General features: G+C 35.2%; 1 protein-coding gene across 3 annotated transcripts in view; it reads left to right on the top strand.

Moving 5' to 3' along the window:
* Positions 1-27,460, top strand: part of UNC13C (unc-13 homolog C) — a 504,352-nt gene that overhangs the window by 421,923 nt on the left and 54,969 nt on the right. For all 3 annotated transcript variants that reach the window (XM_074327725.1, XM_074327724.1, XM_074327726.1), the window contains 5 exons: positions 5,450-5,538; positions 11,347-11,496; positions 16,035-16,158; positions 18,710-18,766; positions 23,496-23,576. In XM_074327725.1, coding sequence (XP_074183826.1) covers positions 5,450-5,538; positions 11,347-11,496; positions 16,035-16,158; positions 18,710-18,766; positions 23,496-23,576 — 501 coding nt within the window. The remainder of the gene's footprint in view (positions 1-5,449; positions 5,539-11,346; positions 11,497-16,034; positions 16,159-18,709; positions 18,767-23,495; positions 23,577-27,460) is intronic.

Here is a 27,460-nt window from a genome sequence, read left to right as displayed (position 1 = left end):
TTCGGGGAAACACGGTAGGGATGAGTATGATTGCTCAAGAAGAGAATAAAGAGTGAAAAGAAAAGGAGTGGGAAGGGAAAACTGAAGGACATTGATATTTATGGATAAACAGAGGAAAAGAGGTCAACAAAAGAAATAGACAAAGCATGGGCAGAAAAATAAGGGCTGGGAGAAGATAGTCTCTAGAGAAGCAAGCACATAAAGAGCTTGAGAAATAGAATCCACAACAGTATGAATACAGGCTAAGTAGAATAAATAAAATCATTGGATGTGATAATTAGCAGATCGTGGGTGACCTGTGTGTGAGCCTTTCAACAGAGTATCTAGAGCAGAAACCTCACCCCGCAGACTTAATGGATATTTAAGAGATAAGGACGTGGAGGCAACAAGTTTTACACTTATGTTTTGAGCAATTTGAAGAGTAGAAAAGATACAAAAGTTCCAAATAAATTGGGTTTTTTCTTTCAATATTCTAGTTTCCATTTTAACATAAATGTTATTTGAGCACAGTTATAGAATGGGGTAATAAAAATAATGATGGAGGGATGGAAGATAGAAAAGGATATTTGCTGAAACAAAATCCAAAAGAAGGAACCAAGAGCTCAAGTTGAATAACATTTTTTTCTTGGAAATGAGACTTACTCTCTCATAGCAATAGTGGTGCAGTGAGCATTTATTAAAGGATTTTCTGCAGAAGTCATGAGGAGGGTGTGACCACCAGACTAATGATCAAATTTTGGATCCTGTGAAGATGAGGGTCAGGGAGCTTCTTTAGATGAACAAATAATGGAACCCTAACACTGATGAGCTGAATACGAGGAAAGGCAGCCTGGTAGCCTACAGAAAAGAGACAGGAAATCAGATAGTAATGAACACTGTGAAAAACGAATAAAGATCCTTAACTTCTGCCATACAAAGTCGTATTTTTTCAAGAGTTTGTATTGAGTTATCAAAAGAGTTTAAATGCCACTTTCCAATGCACTAGTTATATCTAGCAAGATATTGATGGTTGGTTGATTTAACAGTTGCTGTTGTAATAAGAAGCTGGAATAAAATGTAATCCCCTTTAGCTCCCCTAGGGAAAGACTTTGTGCTGGAAAACAAACATGCAGTGTGGGTATGGTAACCATATTTTTTGAACCAAACAAGTAACAGGATGTAATCTGACATGGTCCTGCAATGAGACAAATATTGGAAATCAGGACTAAGCTGTTAACTCCAAAATATATGGTGGCTAAGGAATGAAACATTTCAAATGCAAAAGTATTCTATTAATAATCAATGCAAAGTATCATTCCAAGGAGGAGTTCTCTGGATATCAGGATTTTCTTTGAGGAAATCTGTTCATGCTTCCTTCTGCCCTAATCTCCTTCCTCAAATATTTGGTAAATGCCTAGGCATGCAGGACACTGGGGCTGATGCCTCGATAGAAACCGAAAACAGAGTTCCGCCATGGAAGACAGAGATTTATGAGAGAACAATTAGAAGAGAGGTTGTATAGACAGTTATAGTAAAAAGAATAGTTAGTGCAGAAGCTAAAGCTACTAACTGCCTGGGGGGAGCAACATTTGGGAGAAGATTTGCAAAAGGAGGTAATTAGTAAATTGTCTTTAAAAGAAAAGAAGTGAGCCTCACGAAAAAAGAACTTATAAAATATTAGGTTGGTGCAAAAGTAATTATGGTTTAAAAGGTTAAAAACAATTGCAAAAACTGCAATTACTTTTGCACCAACCTAATACCTTGCCTGCTAGCTGTCTCTTCCAGATAAGTCATTTATATTACCACGGCTCAATAGTGTAAAATATCTCAATGGAGTAAAAATTCAGATACTACCTGTACATAACTAAGATTCATTCTGATCATTAGAACCACACTTCGCTAGCCTAGATTTTGGAATTCCCAAACCTTTCACAGAATGTGGATAAAATGTGTTTTGCAAGCTTTACTATAAACTCAGAATGTGATTCAGTATTCTTAAATTTTCATTGAATACCTCGTTACATGGAGCTATTTATTGTTTATTTTTTGTCAGCCAATTAAGTTGTTCAGGTACACCTGCTATTTCGCTGTCTAATTTAGGAAGTTTTAACTGTGACTTTTGAATGCTTGAATTTTTTTCCTTTTTTGTCTTTTAATAATAATTCAATAATTAAATGAAAAAGGTGGAAGTTAATTTTGATGTTAGATATCATATTACTTAACAGAACTAGGCTAAGATTTAAAACTGTGAAAAAAATTTAGGTATCTTTTTATCTTTCCAAAGACGCCAATAGTTTGTAATATATGCTTTTGGTAATTTAAGCAATGAACTCTCAAAGTCCAAATTATTATTTCTTAAAACCTTTAGAGAGTTTATAGGAGTAAGGAAAATGTCCTCAATTTGATCATATCAAGAAATGCAGGACTCAACAATTGGTAAAATTCCTGCCTAAAGAGATTATTTTATAACCGTGTTTCCCCCAAAGTAAAACCTAACCGGAAAATAAGCACTAGCATGATTTTTCCAGATGGCATCCCCTGAACATAAGCCCTACTGCGTCTTTTGGAGCAAAAATTAATATAAGACCCAGTCTTATTTCCGGGGAAACACGGAATTAGATAAGCGTGATTCTTATGCCCATTATTATTGCAAAAACCTGCAATTTGAATATTGACCTCAAAATTACTGTTCCGATTTTAATGGTTTGATGAAATGATTTAGATTAGATAAACATCAAATACAGAGGGTGCCAAAAACAATGTGTACACATTTTAAGAAAGGAAAAAACTGTATTGAAATTGTAATACAATGAATGACACTAGCATTAATTTGATTAAGACCATCTTTTGAACAAACGTCATACTACACATTGCTACGTAATTCAATTCAACTTTGAAAAGTAATACATAGATAACATCTCATAAAATGTGTATACATTTTTTTGGCACCTTTGGTATTTAACTGAAGCTAAAAATTTTCTGTTTCTTTTTTTTCTTTTGACTTAATTACAAGCATTCTCTCTGAACCTACTTAGAGACTCATCCTTCTATTAAGAAATGAAAATTGTCAACCAACGTTTAAATTGCTATAGCTTGACAGTTTCAGATTTTCAAGTAACAGCCAATTATTTGATAACAAAAATCCATTCCTAGAATACTTAAGGTAGACTAAAATAATTTATGGGAAAATAGCATGATTTTATTCAACTGACTTATCTAACCATTTTTGTATGATTTTTAAGTTCATTATCTTAACAGATGAACAAACTACCTCAATGTGTATATTAAACAAATATGAAAACAAAATACAGATTTTTAAATAACAAGCAACCTCATTTCCTGAAGAGAACTCTACTGTCATACATTTTCCTGGAGGTGGTAGATATGTAGCTGGAGAATTATAACCTACCACCCATATGTTTTGCCAAGGAGTGGGGAGTCTGCAGAAGACCATATGGAGGGGATTCTCTCTCATTCCCTATTCCCCAGCATTTTCATCCAAGTGAAATAAGGTTAGACTTGGTTTTAGGACAATAGCAATAACATACAATAAAATCATTCAGCTTGCATGGTTACCTATGATTGGGTTACCTATGATTGGGACAGTCCACATATGTTTTCTTGGTTAAAGGTTGGAGAGTTATGGTTTATTAGGATAATTGTGCTTAAATGCATATCAGTGTGAGGTCTTTTTAAATAGGTATTATCTAATTTTCTTTCTGAATCACTGCTTTGCAACTAGTTGTAGCTGAATGGAACTCTCAGAAAGTATGAGACTCGAGGATATTCTAATTTTCTGACTCCTAGAGATGTCTATATCTGTTATAGCAGCCTCTGTGTCTGTAGGTAAGAGCTGTGAGCCTGTCTGATGATAGAGACAGAAGAAAGATATAAAGAGTTCAGAAGAAGCACGTAGGCTCTGATAGAGGGGCAGAAACTAACCACTCCTGCAGTCAACTGGATTTAAATCATGATTAACATCAAGCATTGGTTTGATATAACCAATAACATATCCGATGCCAAATACATTTTTTTATTTCTAATCCAATGTTTTCAGTCACGTCAACACAACCTAAAGCTACCCAGCAGCTGAGGTATATAAATAATACTTCTCCCTAACAATTTCTTAATAATGGAAAATGCTCTTGGATGATTGCAGGATCAGTATATACTACTTTTGGGTTCTGGGCTGGCTCCCAGGAGTTTAAAATGATATTGGGTCTTATATGCATTTGGTGTCATTATTAGGTTCCATTGCTTACACTGAGCCCTTCTTTAATTTGTTCTACTCCCCAAAGTTGGCTTTATTACATTCGCTTCTTTTCAATAATAGACTAGCTTGTGCAAGAACTATAGGTACTAATGGTAGGAAAGTGAATTTCTAAAGACTCAAAGGAAGATTGGCTTAAATATCAGAGAATAGGCTCGATTTCCATTTACATGAATTTCTATCAGCTTGATACACTACATCTATTATAAATCATTCTGTTTTAACAACTTATTTGCAAAATCATAATTAACGAACAGGATAAATTTTTCTAAATGCTGGTAAGTTTGTGTTGATGTTTAATTTTAATTATAAAAATATTCTGCCACGTTAATAGATTGATTATTTGTTTGTTTTTATTTATTTATAGTGTAACTTATTTTGTAATATTAACATTCCTTTAAGAACTGAAATTAGATAAAAAGAAAAGTTGGCTTTTAAAGTTTGCGCTATAAAAACAGCATTTAAAAAGTTATCTCGATTTAATTATTTTTTTCTTTTGCCCCCAAATTTACTCAGTTGCTTAGTTCTAAGCTAGTAATACTTGAATATTTAAAGACAAATGTTTTAAATAAATAAATAAAACAGGCTACTTTGAATTTTAAACTCTGAGTTGCAAATTGACACCCAGGGAGGGAAGTCAGGCCTATCACTTCCAGAGAAACGTTGGAGCACTTGGATAATGGTTTAGCCTGTTACAGCTCTTGATAAAATATGAAAACACTTTCAAATAAGGCATGATGCAATACTCAAAAAATGATTTTTACCAATTTAAAAAAAAATTTTAAGGGGCCTATTCATTTACAGAGATGTTAAAGATGAAAATATACTTTGAAGCAATATGTATATTCCACTAATGTATTGTTAGTTTTCCTAAGTTATGAAGTTACCATGTCCTGAAGCTTATGTTGTTATGCCCTGCAGCCCATTGCTATAGTCAACAAAGGCTTTGCTATCTAGCTCTTATTTGTATGCATGCTATGCATTTTGATCAATTTTTTCACGGATAAAACCTCTTCTGGTTCATTTAGAATTTTCTAAATTTTGCATTTGATTTCAAAGATAAAAAGAGGAAGTGAAAAAATTACACGTGTTTTTTGTTTTTTTTAATTTGATGTTACCTTATAACAAGCAAAATGCTTATAAAAGAAAAGTATGTTTTCTCAGAACTCCTAAGTAATGTGGTTTATGGTCTCTCTGCAGCTAGATCCTGAAGCTAGTACTATTCTAAAAGAACTTCAAGTTAAACTCAGTGGGGTTCTGGATGAGCTCAGCGTCACTTACGGTGAAAGGTAAGTGGCCTAAGTAGTTATTATCCAAAGGCTATAGGTCTCAGTTAATAGTAACCATGCCGTCAGTGCTGTTTCTCTCCGATGACTAGCTAAATCCGTTTAACTTTGAGACTGAATCTAGGTATCATCTCCTCTGGAAAGTTTCCATGACCCTGTAATCTTATAGTGATGCCTTGCTATGTGCTCCCCAGAACTGTATCCATTAGTTGGATAGCACTTACAACACTGCTCTAAGTTCTGGTTTACTTGCCTATTTCCCTCACCTGATTATATGCTTCTTAAGGGCAGAAACCATATCTCATTCCTATTGCAGTTGTAGTGTTTAGAGCTTAGCAATTGACTGTTAAAAGAATAGAGGGTGGGAAGAAGGAAGGGAGAAAATCTTTACATACATAGGAAGTATGAATTGCATTAATGCCATATCTATCAAGGTGGTTGCACTTCCGAATTACTAAATTCCAACTCCATAACTGAATAAAATCAGAATTCTAGGTTTTAGGGCTTAGGGGTCTTAATACAATTACTCCATAGGAAACTACTGATACGTTCATATATTCTCTATTTTTTTGAATTATCTTTGCTTGCCTATGGTATTGTTCTAAAGAGAGAGAGTTCATCCTATATAAACTTCATTTCGGTCCTACAGTACAAGGCCATCATCTCATCATCAAATGTTAAAATAAACAGGAAAGCAAACACACCTTTAAAGAGGCTCATTAATTTCAAACAGAACTTGGTTGAAATATTGGCTCACTAAATGTTGACTTACTATTTTAAACTATGTGTCCAGTTATCAGATGAAACTAAAACTTACTTTTACGATGAGGGCTAGCTAGCTCTTTGACTTCCACTCATTACTTATTATTGTGTTTTGGAAAAGATAACCTCCTAATAAACATTTATGGATAGTTATGCCACTTATAAATCAGAGAGAATAAAGTGAAAAAGACATCAAAAGCTTCATATTTTTTCTCAAATATAGGAATAAGGCAAAGTAAAAAAAAATCCCACATTGGCCTCCTCTCAGGTATCAGAGGGTGTGCTGATTGTCTCTGTAGAGCCCACCTTCACAGGTCACATTCTGAGGGAGACACAGCCTGCTGTATTGAGCTTAGGGTAGTCACTCTGCCGTTTATTTTATGTCGTTAGCTGACCTGGATGATCTAGGCTTTCTTGGCCTAGATCTTAATAAGCAATTTGAAGGTTTTGTTTACCTGGAGTTGGAAGGATAGACATTGTCCCAAACAATGGGGGCTCATTGGGTCTGACTTGGGGTGACACTTAGCAATGGGTCACTCAATCAGTTATTTTAGGTTTAAGTCTGTTTATTCCAGTTGTGAGTTTAATTGTGGTTAGCCAAAAGAAAGACTGTGGCCTTCAGTGAGGAAAGCAAAAATCAAGATTATATAGCAAAGTTAGGGGGATAAAAGAAGGTCAGGAATAGCTAGAGGTGTTTGTAACTTTATGGGAAATAAGATGACTAAACAGAATAGAAACTAGAATGTAAATAGAAAAAGTATATTCAAATTACTTTCTGTAATGTACCCAAATCATCTTGATGAACAAATACTTTTTATTTTGTGCTGTTTTATTTTGTTTGATGGGGGAGAATGTTCAGATTACAAAAGGTGAAATGTAATTTATGATTTGAAAAAATTCAGAGCAAACTTCAGTTATGAAATAAGGAGTGGTGTCCAGGAGGGCACTTGATGGGCTTCGTTCATAGGAACCCAGCTATTTTAACCTAGATATTGAAACTCTGGTTGCCCAGTATCTATTTCTTCATTATTCTATAAACATAGGAAAGAATTTAATACTTTATTGAATTAGGGCTAGGATTATTAAAATAAATAACCGACATGGCATGCTTATAAAAAGAATAATTCTTAGATCCTTGTGTCTATGGTTTCATGTCCTACACTACTAATCAGATCTACATCACTTCCACAGGGTGGGAGGGAAGTCCATAATGATCGTGCGATCATGCTGTGAAGTCACACTGGATAATTTTGTCTGGAGCTACCCTTCCTAGAGTCTAAATTAGCAGTCTAGAGCTTTAAAATTATGTGCATAATTAATTGTCCAAACTCCATTTCATCTGGTGTTACTAAAACCCACAGTTCAATAATTCTACTGTATGTGGCAAGTAAGATGATTTTGCAGTAAAGCCAGGGAAGAGCCAAACCACACATCTGAAGCCCAAGTTCCTGGGTTCCTGACATGGTCACAGAGCACCCACCTAGGAACTGAGACGAAGTGATATCCCTTCAGTGCGATCATAAAGATGTTCTTAAAATTTACAAAACTTGTGCCACTTAAGCTTCTGCTTACACACATATTTTGAAGTTTCTTTGTTGTTTTTTTTTAATTTACTACATTTCTTTTAATGATTTATTTGGTACCAGGGGCTGGCTGGATTAAGTAAACAAAGAATTCAAGAACATTTCATAGGAATTCTTCTGTGTTTGGCTTTTTGGGTGCTCACAGAGTCTGTCATTATTAACTGGTAATAATTCAAGCTGACTAAAAAATACATTTTCAACCAAAAAAAAATGGATAGAATAAAAAGATTTTTTTAGGTCAATTTACCCAAAATGGATAGAGGCGAAAGATTTTTAGATGAAATGCAGATATGGGTTGGTTCACCTTGGACTAACAGGAGATAGAATTCTCTCTCAAACACTGATAACCCTTCCTCCATATGCCTGATCCCACACACACAGCCAGCTTTTGGTGGGAGTTTACCATATCTGTCTGTTGTAGGAAAATATTTGCACATTTTTGGAATGTGAGTATCATACCTTCTGCTTAGTCTATCTTCCACCCAATACACTGATTTGAGAATCAGTGTGAAAGAAAGTGTTACTTCAAAGGTGAGTATTACTACACTCAACAGGATCACTGATAACCCAGTGGTAAATCAACCAGTTCAAAATTTCCAACATTATTTACCTTTCTTTTCTATTGCCCACCTTTTCTATCTACCAACTCTCCCCTCACTGAATAACAGACCCCACCACCACTACCACCCCCGCTTCTTACCTTCTCTATCATCCCCATCACCCTCTCCCACAACCACTACCAGACAAATGTCCAAAGGCAGGTCCAGCCAGGTAAATGCCAACTGGTCATACATTTGGATTCTTTTGGACCTCTGAGCATGAAAGAGGATGCTTCATTGAATTAGATAAATATTCAGAGAACCAAGAAATGAATCACATCTGTAGGGGCAAGCTGAGATCCAAGGATCAAGGAACCAAATACAAATGCCAAGTCCAGAGGGACGAGAATGTTGTCAGCAGTAAAAGAAGTCAAGGAAAAGTCAGGAGCCAAGATGGAAACAGACCAACATGATGGTAGAAGTAGAATCAGGCCTTGACTATATGCTCAAAATTATGGACCAATATTTATAAACCTGTTATAAAGAGCAAGAAAAATATCCAAGTTGAGACCATTTAAGATTTATCAAAGATTTCCTATATTAGATAGCAAAGCCAAAAACTGGAAAAATTAAATATTTGACAACAGGCTAACTGAAATATTTCCATAATATAAATTCTAAAATAAAAGGTCTCAGATGTGCTACAAAAACAGGAAATTTTATGTCTTGTTCATTGCTGTATCTTCAGCACCTTGTAACTGAGATTGTCACATAATAAGTATTTATTAAATATTTGTAGAATGCATGCATACCTTGGTAAATAAATGTAGTCTTTCTATTTAATTAATAATAGATGCATTATATAGTGAAAATTCCTAAACGTCTATGTAAAATTTGAGGAATTGGTGCATTTGGATACTTCTCCAATAATATGAATTCTATAATCTTTGTGTGTAGAGGAAGAAGAGGAATGAGTCTGACTAAATTGCAATACTAAAATGAACTCTTTCTTTCTAATCATTACTATTCTAGTAATGTGACCATTTCCCAAGTTTTCATTTTTTCATTGATCCCATTCTCCTAAATACTTTTTTTTTCCTGCCTACACATGTGTTATAATTAATCCTGTCGCTGGAAATACGACAGTATAAAGGAATGGTGATGCTAAGTCTCCACTATTTAAAGCTCTTATTACTTGCTGTTGCTTTGGTAAGAATCACCAAAACTAATATAGGGGTATAAAGAATGAAAACATAGTAATAATGCTAAGAATCACTCTTCACAGACTTATTTAAATTCTTAGAGTGGTGAGGCAATAGGGGTGGGTGGAATGAAACGTGTCCATTGAGACCTTCAATCATTTCTTGAGCAACTTCTTTGTCTGAGATATGACATCTTGTGGATACGTAGCGCTGAAAAAGAAAGTCCCTGCCCTACATTAGAAGTCATGTATATTTGGGAATCCACTGTAGTTGGAGCAACAGACAATAAACAAATAAATGAAAACTATGTAGTGTGTCAAATAATAATGTAATTAAGAAAAAAAAAATTTAAGATAATGGAGAATGATAGAAATGTCATTTCATGTCAAGTGTTCAAGAAAACTTTCAGGGCATGATATGTGGCATATACCCAAAATAAGTGAGAGACCAAGAAACTCATGAGAAATTCCATGGGGGGTGGGGGACCATAATAGTGGCCATGGAATAAGAGCATACTCAGAGAATTCTAAGGACACCGGAAGGCTATTGTGGCTAGACTGCAACGAAGCCAAGAAGAAAATCTCAACAAATGAGATCAGGGAGGTTTCCAGATTATGTTTGGCTTTAACTAAGTCCATAAAATACATTTTAGGTTTTGTTCTAAGTGGATCTGGAAACCCTGGAAGATTTTTAGCAAGAGAGGAGTATGATCTGGTTTCTATTTTAACAGGGTATCTGTAGATGGTTGAACAGAAAGGCTATTTAGGAAATTATTACATAGTAATGCTACATAAGTTATCAGATGAAGGATAATGGTGGGTGGGTCTATAGTAGCTTTGTGGAAGTAATAATAGATTCTCAAATTTATGATACTTTATGAGCATTTGCTGATGGACTAGATGTTGGATAAAAGAGAAACTTAGACTTCTAAGTGGAAAGGTTACATAGGCAGTTTAATAAAACAGCCTGGAATTTACATTAGAAGTCATGTCTACAGATGTATATTTGGGAATCACCAGTACATTGATGGTATGAAAGCCATGAGACTAGATATGATTGCCAAGAAAGTGATTTTTGATAGAGAAATGGAGTGGTCTAAGGATTGATCCTAGATTACAATGTAGGGTTGCCAGATAAAATATAAAATATGCCCCACTAAATTTGAATTTCAGATAAATAATGGATAATTTTAGTGTGACTATGTCCCCAATATTGCATGGGGCATACTTATACTAAAAAATACTTACTATCTGAAATTCAAATTACCTGGGCATCCTGCATTTTTATTTGCTAAGTCTGACAATGGTTAGAGGTCAAATAATCGAGAAGGAGCAGCCAGTAAAGTTAGAGGGTGTGGAGTCCCAGAAGCCAAATGAAGAAGGTGTACCCAGATGCCAGGTATCTTTCAAAAACAGTCATTTTCTCAAACAATTCTAAGAAGAACATTTCAGCTATTACTGCAAGAGATGAGGGCTGAATGAACCCTCACTCAATTTAATTCAACCGGAAGAGCATTACTTTTATCTACTTTACATATGTGGGTCCATGTAGCTTTCATTGCAATAAGAACTTTTCCAGCTGAACAATAAGTTTGCAAACTAATGAGCAAGGGAATTCACACCATTTGAAACAGATCAGTCTCTTTGGGGTTGAATTAAAAAGGCACAAGCAAAGGAAGGCATAAATGCTTGCTTTTATTACAGTATTTGTATTCCTTATTTTCAGTTTCCAGCTTATCATTGAAGAGTGTATAAAACAGATGGGTTTTGAACTAAATCAAATGAGAACAAATGGAAATACTGCATCTAATAAGAACAGTGCAGCAATGGATGCAGAGATTGTATTAAGACCACTCATGGACTTCTTGGACAAAACGTAAGTCTTCTACCCAGTTTTCTCTTTTGACTGATATGGGCTTAAGCAAAAAAATTGTTTTCCTGTATGTAAGACAGTCTTTTTAAGGCTTCTACAGAATTGCATGAATTGAGTAAAAACAAAACACTTGTAGTCCATTACTAGACAACAAAAAAGCAGGAATGATTTTGTACACGCAAGAAAAAGTGGAGAGGAAATAAACACTGGTAACCAAGGAGGTTGCTGTTCTGAGTGGGGGAGAGTTTTAGGATTTCATGCTCCTCAGATAACATATTTTTGGGAAACTGGGTGAAAACAGTGAAGGGATTAAGAAATATAAATTGGTAGTTACAAAATAGTCATAGGGATGTAAAGTACAGCGTAGGAAATATAATGAATAATGTTGCAACAACTATCGCTTTTCCCCAAAAATAAAAATAACACCTAACCAGAAAATAAGCCCTAATGCATCTTTTGGAGCGAAAATTAATATAAGACCTGGTCTTATTTTCGCAGAAATATGGTAGGGCTTATTTTATATTATGAGCAGCCTGAAAAATCATGCTAGGGCTTATTTTCTGATTAGGTCTTATTTTCAGGGAAACACAGCATTTATAGTGCCAAGTGGGTACTAGACTAATCAAGGGTCACTGCATAAATTATATGAAAGTTCTAATTTCATAAGTTTGGAGTCAGGTCAAGGCACCTATGTTTTAAAATGTGTCCACAATTGGGAACCATTATCTAAAGCAACCAGAGACACGATTTCTTAAACAGTGATATTTAAAACCAGAACTAAAAGAAGATAAAAGCAAAAAATAATTTTGAATGCCTACTAAGGGACCAGGGTTATAACTGGTGGTTTACAGATGTAACCTCATTGAATATAGTTGTGGCAAATTAATTAATACCAAAGGGAACAAGATAAATAAGAAAGATGCAATACCTTTCTTTAAAGATAAGGAAACAAAAAAGAGGGAAAACCCCTTCTATATATTTATGACTTCTATTTTCATTCCATTTCCTTTTGCTTTTAATCTTACTGCGGAAATAAGACTAATGTTCCTATCACTTTAATTTCAGTATTTGTTAGACAAATTAAGTCTTATTTGCTGTTCTCTATGAGGAAATATCTAGAAGATAAGTGATCAGGTAATTAGATAGCTTAGCAGGAGGTGGGCAGGCAAGTGGATATAGAAGAAAAAAGTAGCGAAAGAAGAGAGGAAGGGAGGGTGATAAAGGAGGAAGAAGAGAAAGGAAGACAGGGAGAAAGACTTCTTCATAGCTTTAGTTTCTTAATGTAGATTTTATCACCTAACTTCCTATACAACCTCTTGAAATTTTTATCTGTCTGTCTGGCTCTTTTCTGTGGACAACACAGGATTGGATCCCACAAACATGCCACAAGTTGGTTGTGAATATGATGGTGAATGCAGAGTAGGACAAAGCAAAATCCTGATTCTCTTAAATAAAGCTCCTACCGGAATGCCTTCTATTTTTAGAACTCTAACCGGTAGTGTGGAGATATGTCATTTATCATTAGCAAGACTATATATTTTTGTAAATACTGTAACCAAACATTGTGGAACCTACAGAAAGTTTTAAGTTATCCTGATACTGTCAACTACTAGCTGAGGGACCTCAAATCCATTTCATCATCTATAAAATTGGGCTAATACATAATGTGGGTGGACCCTTATTTTTAGTATATTTAGATTCTTACTTTACTCAGTTTTAATTGTTACTTAGAATTATTCTTTATTATGTAATTATATATGGAAATTATATATAATTTATTTTAATTCTTAGTAGAAAGAGACTGTATAAAGATAGAAAAACATCTATGAGCTTTAAAAATTTGTGAAAGAGATTTAAAATTTTTGGAAAGCATTATTACATGAGGCATGAAGAGTTGCAGAAATTTTCAGGGCTAATTCAGAATGCATAGCCATATAGCTACTTTTTAGGGGGGAGTTTTAAAAAATCAGGTATTAAAAAATTAGGTATTCCATTCTCAAGGAGCCAACAGTTTAGGTAGAAAAAAAATAAGAAAGGTTTGCAAATAAAAACAGTAAGGTATGACATAATAATCTCCTGTTCACACTATGAGTAGAAATTCCATTTGGGTTAGGTCTTTAAAGGTGGATAGGGTTTGAATGCATGGAAATGAAGGATGGGCATTCCAGGAGGAGAGAGAAAAGCTGGATAGGTTTTCATGAAAATCTGATCGCCTATACTTGTATCACAGGAAATCGCTACGGCCAGCATTGAAAATTTTCTGGTTAATTGATTCTGTCATCAGAGACTCTAGACAGCTCAGGTTCCAAAAAATATGCTTTGTAGCTTACATTATCAAGTTGATTAACTGACTAAATTAAGGAAGCAGTTGTTAGATGCCCCGTTTGTTATTGTTGTAGTTTTTGTTGTTATTTAAAATGAACAGTAGAGGGATGAAAGTCTTCAAGGTGGCTTTGAGAAAATCCCCTTAGAAATTGTGTTGTAAATGTACAGGCTCTCTTTGTCTTTGTGCAGCCTCTCTAAGTAAGTCATCTATTTGTTTATGTTTCATTTCTCCAAGACTTCACCACTCTAAAAACAAGCTATAAACTCTATTTCTAGCTGGCAGAAATCCCATGTGGAGCTGCAAACATGTCAATGATTTTATACCTTTCCATTGAATTCCAGTCTAAGCAGGGCTAGTTAGCATGCAAAGTACATGAGCTGACCATAAAATCAAAAGCGATTCTTAAACTCAGACATTTTGAAAATGGAAATTACATGTCTGCTGCAAAATTGGCAGATTTGTTGTTTCTCAAAACATCCTAGGAATTTCAGAGGATAGGGTCTGTTGTTCTGCTACGACACATCTGCTGGCTTCCCCCTATGTCCAGATGGTGAAAGCCACTAGTAGGCTAGAAATGCTACCTTGAAAGAATGGTTTCTAAACTAGTGGGGCTATGGATTCCAAAGATATGCCTCAGGGGTCCCCAACTCTCCTATTCATCCAGAGGAGGTCATTTTCATGTATTCTATGTTAGAATAGTATTAGGAGAAATACTTCTACATGAAGATGTATTTTGGAAATCTCTTCCTTTGCCTCTCACATGTCACATGCCTTTAAATATTAATAATTAATTTAACTATTTAAATATTTATTGTATATTTAAATATTTAAATTCTGTCTCTCTCAGAACCAGAACCCAGGTTATAATTTCTGAGTCCAAATGTATACGCAGTACTTAGCAGCACTACAGGGAGTCATACCCTGACATACGACTCACCTTTGGCCCTCTGTGAAACAGGTTTGATTAGCTCTTATTAAAGGAGTATCAAAGAGTTGAGTATCATATCATGGTACTTTCAGCAAATATTTATGCAGCACTATGTCTTCACATGCTGCCCTGCCTTCATATACAAACACATTTATCAAGGATAGCATGGGGCTTTGGATGACAGACTGGATTTAGAGGAAGAGAGCCTGACTTTGAATCTCAGCCCTCCCGAGCTTCACTTCCTTCAACAAGCTCCATAACCTCTCTGAGCCTGTTTCTGACTTCTAACATGGACATAGTAATGTATGAGAAATATCTGCAGAAGAGGTTTCTAAACTCACAAGTTGTATAAATGGTAGATGATGCCACCTTCATTATCCCACCATAAGAAGAATTTTTAAGAGATACCATACACCAGTTAAGCTTGGTAAATTTGGAATCTGAAAAATAAAACTGAACTTGAAGAAACAGAGAAAAACTCTGGTGGTTGCCAGAGGTCAGAAGTCAGGATGAGAAGTGGGGCAATAGCTGAAGGTAGTCAAAAGGTACAAACTTACAGTTATAAGATAAATGAATCCTGAGGATATAATGTACAGCATGGTAACTATACTTCATAACACTACATAGTGTATTTGAACACTGCTAAGACAGTAGATCTTAAAAGTTGTCAACACAGGAAAAAAATTACAACTATGTGATATGATGGGTGTTAACTAAACTTATTGTGGTAATCATTTTACAATATATACATATGTATCAAATCATTATGTTGTACACCTTAAACTTACACAATGACATTACACTTATGCCAGTGCCATCTCAATAAAACTGGAAAACAAAGTTGGTAAATTATGGCTGTCGAGTAAAGTTATATGCATTTTCGCCATCCTATGATGTTGGTTCAGTGCCAGGTAGTGATTAAAAGGTGTTTCCTTGGTGTTTGGCCTGAACAGGAACATGGGCATGGAGTAAATACAAGTTGGGAATGTAGATGAAAAAATCATGTGCATACTTTGGGAGCCTTGATGACAACTTAAGAAATGGTTTGAGGAAAGAAATGCTCTGAATTTATTTTCTACCAATTAGATAATTATCTAATGTATAATGTGAAATAGATTTTTGATATTATATTATTTTTCAGTAAATGAAATTTAGCATTTGAAAATTATAAAGGCCTACTTAGGTATTTGAATCTCAGTATTGAAAAATGTGAATTTCTGATCAATAAAATAAGTTGATATCTTGATATGAAATTTATAAGTGATTATAAGTATTATTTTATTTCAGACTAAGTCTCTCAGCAAAAATCTGTGAGAAAACAGTTCTGAAGCGAGTTTTGAAAGAGCTATGGAAGCTAGTTCTTAACAAAATAGAAAAACAAGTTGTTCTCCCTCCTCTAACAGATCAAACAGTAAGTATTTTATAAAGTTTGATTTTTACCTTCAATGATACATCTCACTGGTTTTTATTTAAATGAATGGTTTTAATCCAGATGAAATATTAGTTAAGTCCATTTTGGAAAAAAAAATGTTTGGTATACAATATATTAATAATGATCATTCAAATAGCATTTTCCTATAGAAATCAATTTTAAAATAGTGGCAATAACAGTCAAACTTCATCTCTTGAAAAAAATTCATAAAAGTTCAACTTATAGAGTTATCTGGTATATACACATAATATTTTTATGTAATTTTACTATGCACTCCCAGGGAAATAGATTTACTGTGTTTCTTTCTGAAATCTTACAATTTAAGAAGACAAATCCAACACTGTCGTATGGAATGTTTTCATCTTTACATTTTGCTTTCATCTATTCCCTTCCCACTTGGATGTTAATAGAGGAGACAGCTTTTAGTGTATTTGAAGCACATGATTGTCCCATACATGGTGAAATTTAAAAAAAAAAAAGATCAGTTGACAACAAAGTTGTACAATGGTCAAATGGATACACAGTGCCAAATATCTCAGTTCTCATATCCTGAGCTAAACAAGGAAAAAAATAATCCTAAAAAGCACCTGTTACGCAGTAATTTTTTTCTATGAAGAAGACAGGTGATGCAAATAAAGCGTAATTATAAACCAAACTAAACTAAAATATGTACTGATGCCATTAATCATGCACACTTAGTCCACATTTATCCAATGAAATTATATAGAAAATGTTTTCTTCTAAAGTGTTCCAAGATGCAAAGATGCATGTTTTTGTTGATTTACTGCCAGGCAGTGCGTGATAAAATATAAATTACTTTGAGTTTTATTTCATGCCATTAATGTGTGGTATAATCATTTATAGCCTACATATATGGGTAACCAAATATCATACACAAACACACACACACATACACATTTTGTTTCTGCAACACCAGTTAGCAACCATGTAATTGGTCCACGGGGAATGATGTCAGTAAAATCTGGAAGTTGGGTTGGAGTATATGAAAATTGTCCTAGGTGAGAGGCTCTGGAATATAATAGAACAGCTATAAACTTCGGAAAAGGAGAGCACCCAGCTTCGCTACTACACAGGTGGGAGCACTTTTATCCCTATGTTTTTTTAAAAATTTAAAAAGCAGGGAAGGCTCTACTTGCCCAGTGGCCTTCTAGCCAGAAAGATATACTTTGCATGGTTTTCACACATGTCAGGTACTCTCCCCTGTGCTCATATCTTCACTTCTATGGATCATTTTAAGGTATCCTCTCAACCCTTAATTGTACTCTATTCTTTTGTTGTTTGTTTGTTTGCTTTTTGTTTGTTTGTTTGTTTTTTGTTTGTTTGTTGTTGTTGTTGTTGTTTTTGCATTTTTGATATGCCTTGGGGCAGCCACCAGCCTCACTAAGCAACCTGGGAGCTGTCTAAGCTCTCTCCCAAAGTATCATTTATTGTTTTTGACAGTTATTTGGTAATAAAATTACATGAGCTTTGACTGTGCTGCCCACTGTTTTCCCCCTGAGCCACACTATTTCTAGTGTAAAATTTTATAGACTATGAGTTTGTTTTAAGAATACATAATGTTATAACAGAAATGCTATATACAACATTTCAGCTTTGATATAAGGTTTTCCCTAGGAAAGCTTACCATCACCTCAATTTTCTCTAGTGTTGAGATCTCTAAGTATGAAGCTACATCACTCATTCATTCAATAAATGTTCTTTGAGCTTCTGCTATGTACAAGACACTGTCTGGGTGCTGGGGATAAAATATAGGCACAAATTAGACATGGCTGCTGTTCTCATGAACTTTGTAGTCTTTAATTTCCTAATGAATATACAAGCTCTAGTAAGAAATGGAGAATTTTACTCCAGAATGGCTGATTTTCCTGACTGTGAAAATAATCTAGACTACTAATGAACTTAGCCAAATTTAAATGTCTGTCACATTTACCAACAGACATGCCTCTAGTTTTTCATTCTAGTAGTACTTTGGATGGTTTGTTCTGCTGTTTTTCAAACTCTTCCCAGGACCTTCAAGTTCCAAGAAAAAGCTCCAGCTGACGGTGGAGTTGAAAGGGCAGGTCTCTGGTAGTTTGCACAGCATTGTGGTAGGAACAGCTCCACTTTTTTCAGCTCTGTATCTTGAAATTTTGCATAGATTTATTTTGGGAAGGAATGAAGTAAGGGAGTTGCCTCTACTGAAAAAAAAACTGATAAAACATAAAGATAACTGATTCATCCTTATGCTACATTAAACTAACTACATTAGCAGCAACGCATTCAGTAACTCAGACTTGAAATTTTCAGAAGTGGAATGCCTATGACGACAGTTATATTGCCAGCAATACTAGATATCTTTGACCCAATCTGTAAGACAGACCGATTAAGGGCATCTGGCATAACAGTCAAAAATATAATACGGAAATAAAACAAATTCTCTTTTGAACACACTTCTACTGTGACTATTACTAAAGATCTTAAGACTGAGTCTTTCCTCTTTTTTTTTTTTTTTTTTAATGTGTATCTTTAGGGACCCCAGATGATTTTCATCGCTGCTAAAGATCTTGGACAATTATCCAAACTGAAGGTAATAAGAATTTTTAAAAGTACTGTTTCTAAAGAGTTATGAACTAACGATAGCTCTGCAAGAAACCATCCTCCTACAAGTCGTAGTATGAAGCAATGCAGGGCTAAGAAGATGTGTGTCTGTGATCTCACAGTCTGCTTTCAGGATGAGTCACGTCAAACTTTAGGGACTAAATTTTGCTGTTTTACTTTCTGCCATATTTCTCATATTTTTCCAATTGGTAGGTCAACTGGGAATTTTGGGCATTGTGTTGTAGCATTCGGCATTCCTACCTTGGGAGTAAATTACAGAATATGTTTTCTTTCATATACTAAACTGGCTTTGGGTGAATAAAGGCAAAATGGAATGCTGCATAGAAATCCAGTAAAATGTAGAGAAGTCTTATAGGCAAAAATTTAATGTAAGAAAATGAAACTCCTCAAAGCAGATATTAAACTTGTCATCGTATTCAACTCCATTATAAATGGGAATTTGCTGACTACATAATCCCACCCTTTATTATTGCTTGACATTCACAAGACTTTGCAGTTGTACGGGGAAGCCCAGTTTCAGTCCCTTTAGGATAGGAACTTAACCGGTTGAAATATATATTTGGCATCTGTGACTGGCTTCTTATTTCACTTATAATGTCCTCCAGGTCTATCTATGTTATCACATATGGTAGGATTTCTTTCTTTTTAAAGGCCAAGTAATATTCCATTGTATTTATAGACTACATTTCCTTCATCTGTTCATTCGTTCAATGTACCACATATCAGCCAACATTGTGCCTCTAGTTGAAATACATGTTTTTGTTTCATTTCTACCTATTAGAATATAGTGTAGCATGGGAATGGGTTCCAGACACAGACAACCTTGGTTCCAGTTCTACCTCAGCTGCTTCCAAATATGTGAGGACACTAGCCAAAGTATTTAACCTTTTTAACCTTCAGATGTTGCATTGGTAAGATGCAGAACATTTCAACACTTGGTTCATAGGACTATTGTGAAGATAAATGAGACAATGCATGTATTACCTTTGCATGGTAACTGCAAAGAATATGCCACCTCGCATTCACAGAAGGAGCTAACTTGCTGGCAGCTCAGAGTGAGGTATCACTGGGATTGTTTTGTGTGTACAACACAAGGAGAGGATAATCCATTTGACCGCGTAATTACTTACTGAGACAAAATAGGTGCCCTATAACTTCAGAATCCTATTTTATCACTTACATTATCCCCTTCCTCAGGGAAAAAAAAAAAAGCCAATAATCCATTTAGAATATATAACCATCATCAAAAATTGTTTCTTACAGGTATTCAGTGATGTTGATAGTTCAAAGGGAAGGTAGAAGGTAGATGTCATGGCCAAACTATCATTTTGTGTCTCACATCTCTGTCTTTAATCCCTCTTTATTACGTCCCTAAAATTTCTAGTTTCTACTTTGAAAAATGGATTTATACAGTGTTGAAGTTTCTCATATAAAACCATGAAAGTGAAACAGCGTAGTATCTCATTACAAAAGAAATGGCCCTGGCTATGTTTCTAGCATCTGTGTGATGTTAGGAAACATACTCCATCTCCCCGAGCTTCAGTTTCCTGAATGGATCGTTACATCAGCTAGAAATGTTTCAGTTTCAGATGATGGAAAGCCATACTAACATAAGCCAGGAGAGAATTTATTGCTACATGAAACCATATAGTCCTGGGATAACCCTGGTTTCCATCACTGCTTGATTAGGACCTCAAATGATGTTATAGAACCCAGACTCACTATCTTTCAGCTCTGCTCATTCCTTATTTGATGTATTGCAGTAACAAACCTGCCTTCCTGCTTGTAAAATGGTTGTCTCTGCTCTATGACTAACATCTTTGAACTTGAAATTGTCTAGTGAATTGATGCAAGGAATTCCAGTAAAGCCCACTGGCACATCACCAGCTCTAACAGACTGTTATCACCAATCCTAAGCCAACCGCCATTCCCAGGCCTGGGGAGTGCCATATGCTACTTTGGCTTAACTCATATACCCACCCCTGTGTGCTTAGTGCATTCAGCCCTGTTGAAATCTTATAAACTCTGAGTGAGATGGAGACTGGCTCCCCAGAGGGCATATGCATGCCACATGGGAAAAATCAGAGTCCACAGAAAACATAACAGTTTAGGTCCCTTTGAAGCCCCCAAATGTCTTCAATGAGTTTTTTTTTTTTTTTAATTGTAATATACTAAGAGCAAATGATGAATAAAATGTCCTAAAAGTCTTATTTCACCAACACTGAAATAATCTGAAGGACTGAAAATTGAAGCTTGTTATTCATAGGTGATGGAAAAAGACTTTGTTCTGTATCATAGTTTTCTATTACTGACACTTGATTTTTTTTAATTTCTAAATTATTAGTCCATTTAGTTATTATTTGAATTACAGAGCAATAAAGTCTCTAAGATCACATGCAAAAACTTAAAAATCTAGCCCTAATAAAGAAACTTGAAATACTACAAAGCTATTTTCCCTTGTTTTATAAGAAGGTCAGTACCAATGTTTTGGGGTTTTGTTTGTTTCTTTCATTTTAAACTGTGGGTCTTTATATTTTTTATATATTTGTTTGAAAGGAGATTTGATTCACTGGAAAAGTGTGATTTAAAATAATTGTACTAAGGGATAAATTTAGAAATCCTACATAGAAATATTAACAAATAACTCTACTAAAAGAACACAGAATCAAGAAAAATATAACAGTGAGGGAACTATGATTTTTGGATTGATTCATAAAGCAAGTATTTATTCAACAGTTTGACATATTTTTTTATTACCTCATACTTCTGGAACTTCATATTGTATGAATATATGTATAACCAACTATTACTATTTAATGGGATAAGATTTATTTGTCATAAATTCTTTTAAAAAAATGAATACATCTTCATGGACAGGTGATTCAAAATCAAAACCAATTAATAAAAATACATCTGAGACTATGAGTTTACTGCAAGCAAGCAGTAACTCATTGGACAATAACATTGCTATCCTCTTTCAGAGATCCTCTTATTTGAATGAGCTATTGTGAAATTCCAGAAAATTATTTTTAGCAAGTGCTATATTTTTCTACAGCTCCACATATATTATTTATCAGCATCTACTAAAAAATAATGTGACCACATTGTAAAGCTAGTCAAAACTGAAGCCAGATTTATTTATTATAAAATATTTGTATTTACTTGCCTTAAAGTATTTCTCCTTATAATTCAGCAAACATTTCCCATTACTCTTTGAGTCTCAAAGGGTATTTAATATTCCTGTTTAAAAATATTAAATGGACTCATATGATTGAGTTGAAATCCCTATATCAGAGAAAGATGCAGCGAGATGCAGAAGTATGTACCATGGATCCATGAAGCATTATACCATGGTTTCAATAACATTGAAAGGAGTATGATTCCATTTAACATATTGAACACTACAATATGCTGAAGAAAGTACAATTCAATTACCAAAAATATATTGAGTGCCTAGCAGGTGATAATTTTCTAAGAGAGGCACTGAAAGTCTACAGAAGTAAGAAATTATCTTCAGGAAGTTGTGGCATCTACTAAATAATAGAATAAGGGCTAGAATGGAAGGATGAGCCCCTAGTTGTGATTGTACAATTTGTGCATTGCATAGAGTGTCTGGCTAAGGTTGAGAATTATGGTCGAAATAAGGCCCATGTTCCACTTGCCAAGCCATATGTGCTGAGGTGGAGCTGTGCCCCACAGAAAAAGAGACACCTTTGATTACTGACCAAAGGCACTGAACCATGAATCAAGCCAGGTGTTCTCAGAACTGTCTGCCCGCATTGGCTTTTCCTCTAGTCCACACAAAGGCACCTGGAAAAGTTAGAATTTAAGTTCCAAGAGGACAAAAGTCTTTCTTTGTTGAACAATGTGTATCAATCACCTGGAACAGCAGGACTGGCACATAATGAGCACTCAATAAATATTTGTTGATTCTTACTGACTAGAATAATGCTAGCCCTGAGGAGAGTGTATTAATTTGGGAGGGTGGGAATTTTAAAATTTTCTCTTAGACAAATTTCTATTCTCTTTATTATTGTACTCATGTTTCTACCGTCATTTCCATAAATAAGCTTTGAATAATGGGTTGAGACAGGCCACAGTCAACAATGAGGAAAATCCATTGTAAAACATGGACATCAATTCTAACATCAGTTCTAAAATATTGAAAAATGATTTTAAAATATTGAAAATATCCAGACTCAATTTCAGGCAATTTTGGGGGCTTTTCCTAGTAATGACTAAGCATTAAGAGGATCCAAGAAAGAATAAATTAGAGGCATTACACGAAAGTAGTTTTTATCGGTAGTAATTGAGAGAGGTTAACATTCACCTCTTAAATCCCTTCTAATATTGACTTTCTTTAGTGTTATTGAACATAAAGCAAGAAATTAAGGTGAAAAAGCTTTGACACATTTTCCAGGATTGCTTTTTTTTCTAACATTAACTTGTGAGAAAAAAAGAAAGATACATATGAATCAAAGTACTTCCCTTTAACTAAACGATTTAGCATTTCTTCTTTTGGCAAAATAAATATTTATTAAATATAGGACAAAATAATCATCTAAATAGTGTCCATAGGAAGAATATATTTCAAATAGGAAATCTTTGCATCTGGGGATTATACAGATATGGTTTGAAAATAGTTGTTCACTAAATGAACTGGTTATTTTATAAGCAATTGTAAATCTGTTTTCCAGGAGCACATGATTCGAGAAGATGCCAAGGGCCTGACGCCCAGACAGTGCACTGTAATGGAGGTGGTCCTGGCTACCATCAAGGTGAGGTGATAGTGTCCCTGGATATGCATGCAGAACCCTTGGTGTGCCCTCAGAGGACGGTACACCAGATACATGTCTGTAGAGCTGTGCTATCCATGGATACAATAGACAGTTGGATAGGTACGTTTTCAGAGTGTGTCAGATTCAGTCCATACTATCTCTTTATTACATCCATATTGCTCTGCCCTTGTACTTGCCTCCTTTGTCTATCTCTAGAAAACATGCATGAAGCCTGTGTTGTAACATATGTTTTCAAAGAAAGACATGTACTATCCCCAAAGCCCAGTGAGAGAGATGCTTCAGGGGATTTGGAGTTAACAGAATTTCTTTCTTATGTGTTCTATGCTTGTTGAAATGGTTTTTAAAAGATCAATCTTCTCCCCTCTCTTAGTAAGCGCAATAATTTAATTTTCTGCTGAAAACCCAAAGGCATTATGTTGTGTGCATCAGTTTTTCATAGCCATAGCTCGACCAAAAATGAGTGTAGTGTGGGTCAAACGTGGGCACATGTCAAAATTTAACTTAGAAGTTCTTTGTTTTCATAATTACATACATAAATTTTATGTTTATATGTGAAAGTTTATTAAAGAGTGAAAAAATTCATTATCTCCTGTATTTAAGCCACGTCCAGTGTCTCCATGCTTCACCGATTCTCCAGAATGTGTGAACAGTATAGTAAAAAGCATCAGCTACCAGGAGCTGTTTGCAGAGCACAGGACGGTCTCACTGGATAGAAAGAGTCAGGACAATGGCCTTCATTAAAACAGAGTTTGACCCGTATAACAATGGGCCACCTTCACAGAACTATCATCTCATAGCTTTTGTTCTGCAGTGTCAGCACTTAATAAGAGGCTATCTTTTGCTTCTTCAGTGTCAAAAATAGCAAAATGAAATCTGTGAGGTGCGAGTTTTGTGACACCTCGTGGAAACTGGGGAGTGTGAATTTGGCCAGTGAGATTACAGAAATGGAGTTTCTAAAGATACAATAAGAGTGTTGTCTGGAAGTATGGAACTTCTGCAAAGTAATTTTGAAGAAAAAAATGGAAAACATGAAAAAGAAATAACAGGAAAATAATGTAAAACCAGTTCTTTTTAAAAATTATTTTCAAAAATATAAATAAGAAATGACTGACCTTTGGAGTGACAGCAGTACTAATAGCTATAGACATGGAAATGCTAGTAGAAAAAGAACTCTGAAGTGCACCATGAAGAGGAAAAACAGTAAAAATTTTTAGAATCTGAACTTGGCCCTTCATGGCTTTTATTAGGTCAGTGCATGACTTCGAGAGAAAGGAAAATGTATTCTGTGAAAATAGGGAATGGCATACAAAGTATCAAGCTCCTGTCATACAAGGATCTGGCTCCTGTCCCCAATCCCAACATTTCTCTACTTCTTGGTCATGACACCTGACCACCACCTGCAGGCCGAGTTCTGTCCAAGCTCTGAGACAGTCCTGATCCCCAAGAAAACCCCCCTGGAGCTGCATCTTGACAACTCAGCTGTCCCATCTTCCTGTCCAGGTCGTCTGTGATGATCTTTCAATTCAGCCTCAGCCACCAGACACTTGCCTATCTCTTTAGCACTTACCTGATGTCCGGGATCCAGTCAGTGGATCTCGGTCGTTATCTTGTTCTTCCAGGACTGGAGTCTGACGCTGGTCCTCCTGAGCCTCAGAGTCTGAAGTTAGGTCTCCAGCTCCCCTATTCCCCAACTTCTGTGGTGCCACCTCTTTCTCAGAGATCTCCATGCCGGGCCTGCTGTGCCTGCTATTAGACCCTCTTGTCCCTGTGTTCCGCCCATCTGCCAAGGCATTCACCTGATACCTGCTTTCAATGGCCTCGTCATCAGTTAGCCAAAGCTAGGACTCCCTTTATCTTCTCTGCGTCGGAAATTTGCCTCTAGTGACTGTACTATCCAGCACTAATTCTGCTATTGACTACAAAGAAATTCAGGAGAACGAGAAATACTACCGTGTTTCCCCGAAAATAAGACCTACCCGGACAATCAGTTCTAACGCGTCTTTTGGAGCAAAAATTAATATAAGACCCAGTCTTATTTTACTATAATACCGGGTATAATATAATATAATATAATATAATACAATATAGTACAATATAATATAGTACAAGTACAGTATAATATAATACAATATACCAGGCCTTATTTTACTATAAGATCAGGTATAATATAATATAATATAATATAATATAATATAATATAATACAATACAATATAATACAATATAATATAATATAATACCACGTGTTGTATTAATCTTTGCTCCAAAAGACACGTTAGATGATTGTCCGGCTAGGTCTTATTTTTGGGGAAACACGGTACTTAAAATAATTGTAACCCCAGTATCTGCCTGGAGCCCAGTAAAGGGAACACTAGAAAGCAAGCAGAGACCTCATAAGAAAAATGTTTAGAAGCAACATACGTTACCCAGACTAAATCCCAAAGGCTGCCAAAGAAATAAGCCTTAAATTCCCTTTGGCTCAAGTTTAAGTAAATAAGCTGGGAGTGAGAAAAGAAGGAGGAGAATGCTATGGAGTTTGTAGGACATAGACTGAAATAGTGTTTTTCATTTTTTCAAACATCTGTCAGGTATGTATATCATCTCACCTGAACCTTATAAATACCCTGGGTGTTAGATAGGTCAAGAATGATTGTTTACAGTTTATAGATGAGAAAACAGAGGCTAAGGGGGTTGCAATTGTTTGTCTAAGGCCACAGAGCTGCTAGTCATTGGCAGAGCTCAGAAAGAACTCCAAATTCTAAGGTCAGTGTCCTCGTTTCTATGTCACATTATTTCACTAAATGTTAACAAACTATAGGTAAAATATAGCAGGCTGAAATTGATACTATTTCTTCAGAGTGATTAGTTCTTTCTAAGTTAAAATACTATATTTCAATTATTTATTTTCTAATTATTTAAAAATAATTAAAAATCCTCGAACCTCTATGCAAGTTTTGATAAAAATATTAACTCTCTTAAATAATAAAAATTTTATTAGATTATTTTGTCACACCAGTCACATGTATTTTCAACTATAAATAGGAAGGGTAGAACATGGTACAAGTAACAGAAATTCACCCGCCAACTCAGCCAAATCAATAGTATTTAAAAATAAGAGTCGACAGGTAGCACTGGGAATGAGGCAGATAGCTGACAACTCAATCAGTATGTGCAAGCGAGTAGAGAGGCCAGTTGGGCAACCCTAGTTTGAAGGCATCCTAGCTTAGCTTTTGAATCTCAGACCATATCTTAGGAGGACTCAGGACTGCTGTGGGATTCCCTGAAAAGTGGGTTTCTTTCAAAGCGAAACCGACATTTTTCCAACAGCAGGTACTCTTGACATGAGCATGAATCCCCAGACTGAAGGAAATTCTTATGTCTTGAACAATCCTCAGGTTATTTTATGATAAAGTTTAAAATACCCAGAAAAAGAAAAAAAAGCTGGCTGTTTTTATGTTTTCCCACCCTTCCAAATTCCCTTGGAATACTTGTTGTTTGGACCTGAATATGACACTCTGCCATGTGTGCGGCACATGTATTTGATTTCATGCAGTGGCAGTACAGAGGTTTGAAAGTGATAAACATGTAAATCAGGACCCTTTTTGAAATCTGCGTTTCTTGGTAAAAAGGAAAGTATTTGGACTAAATATGAATACCATTCAAATATAGCTTTGGAATTTACTTACTTCTTTCTTGTTTAATCCTAGATAACACCACTTATGATAGTCAGGTCCTACCCCATCCTGCTTTCATTATTCAGGAGGCAATTTTTGTTGGCTGCTTCTCAGCATCTTCTTTTTCAAAAAGTCATTTTAAGTATAGTTTTTGCATTGTTTAAAATTCAGCTGCTCATGGGAATGACAC

Source organism: Rhinolophus sinicus, linkage group LG03 (assembly GCF_036562045.2).
Source record: "Rhinolophus sinicus isolate RSC01 linkage group LG03, ASM3656204v1, whole genome shotgun sequence".
Taxonomy (NCBI): Eukaryota; Metazoa; Chordata; class Mammalia; order Chiroptera; family Rhinolophidae; genus Rhinolophus; species Rhinolophus sinicus.
The sequence above is the reverse complement of the archived record's forward strand: the minus strand, read 5'-3'. Positions and strand labels throughout refer to the sequence as shown.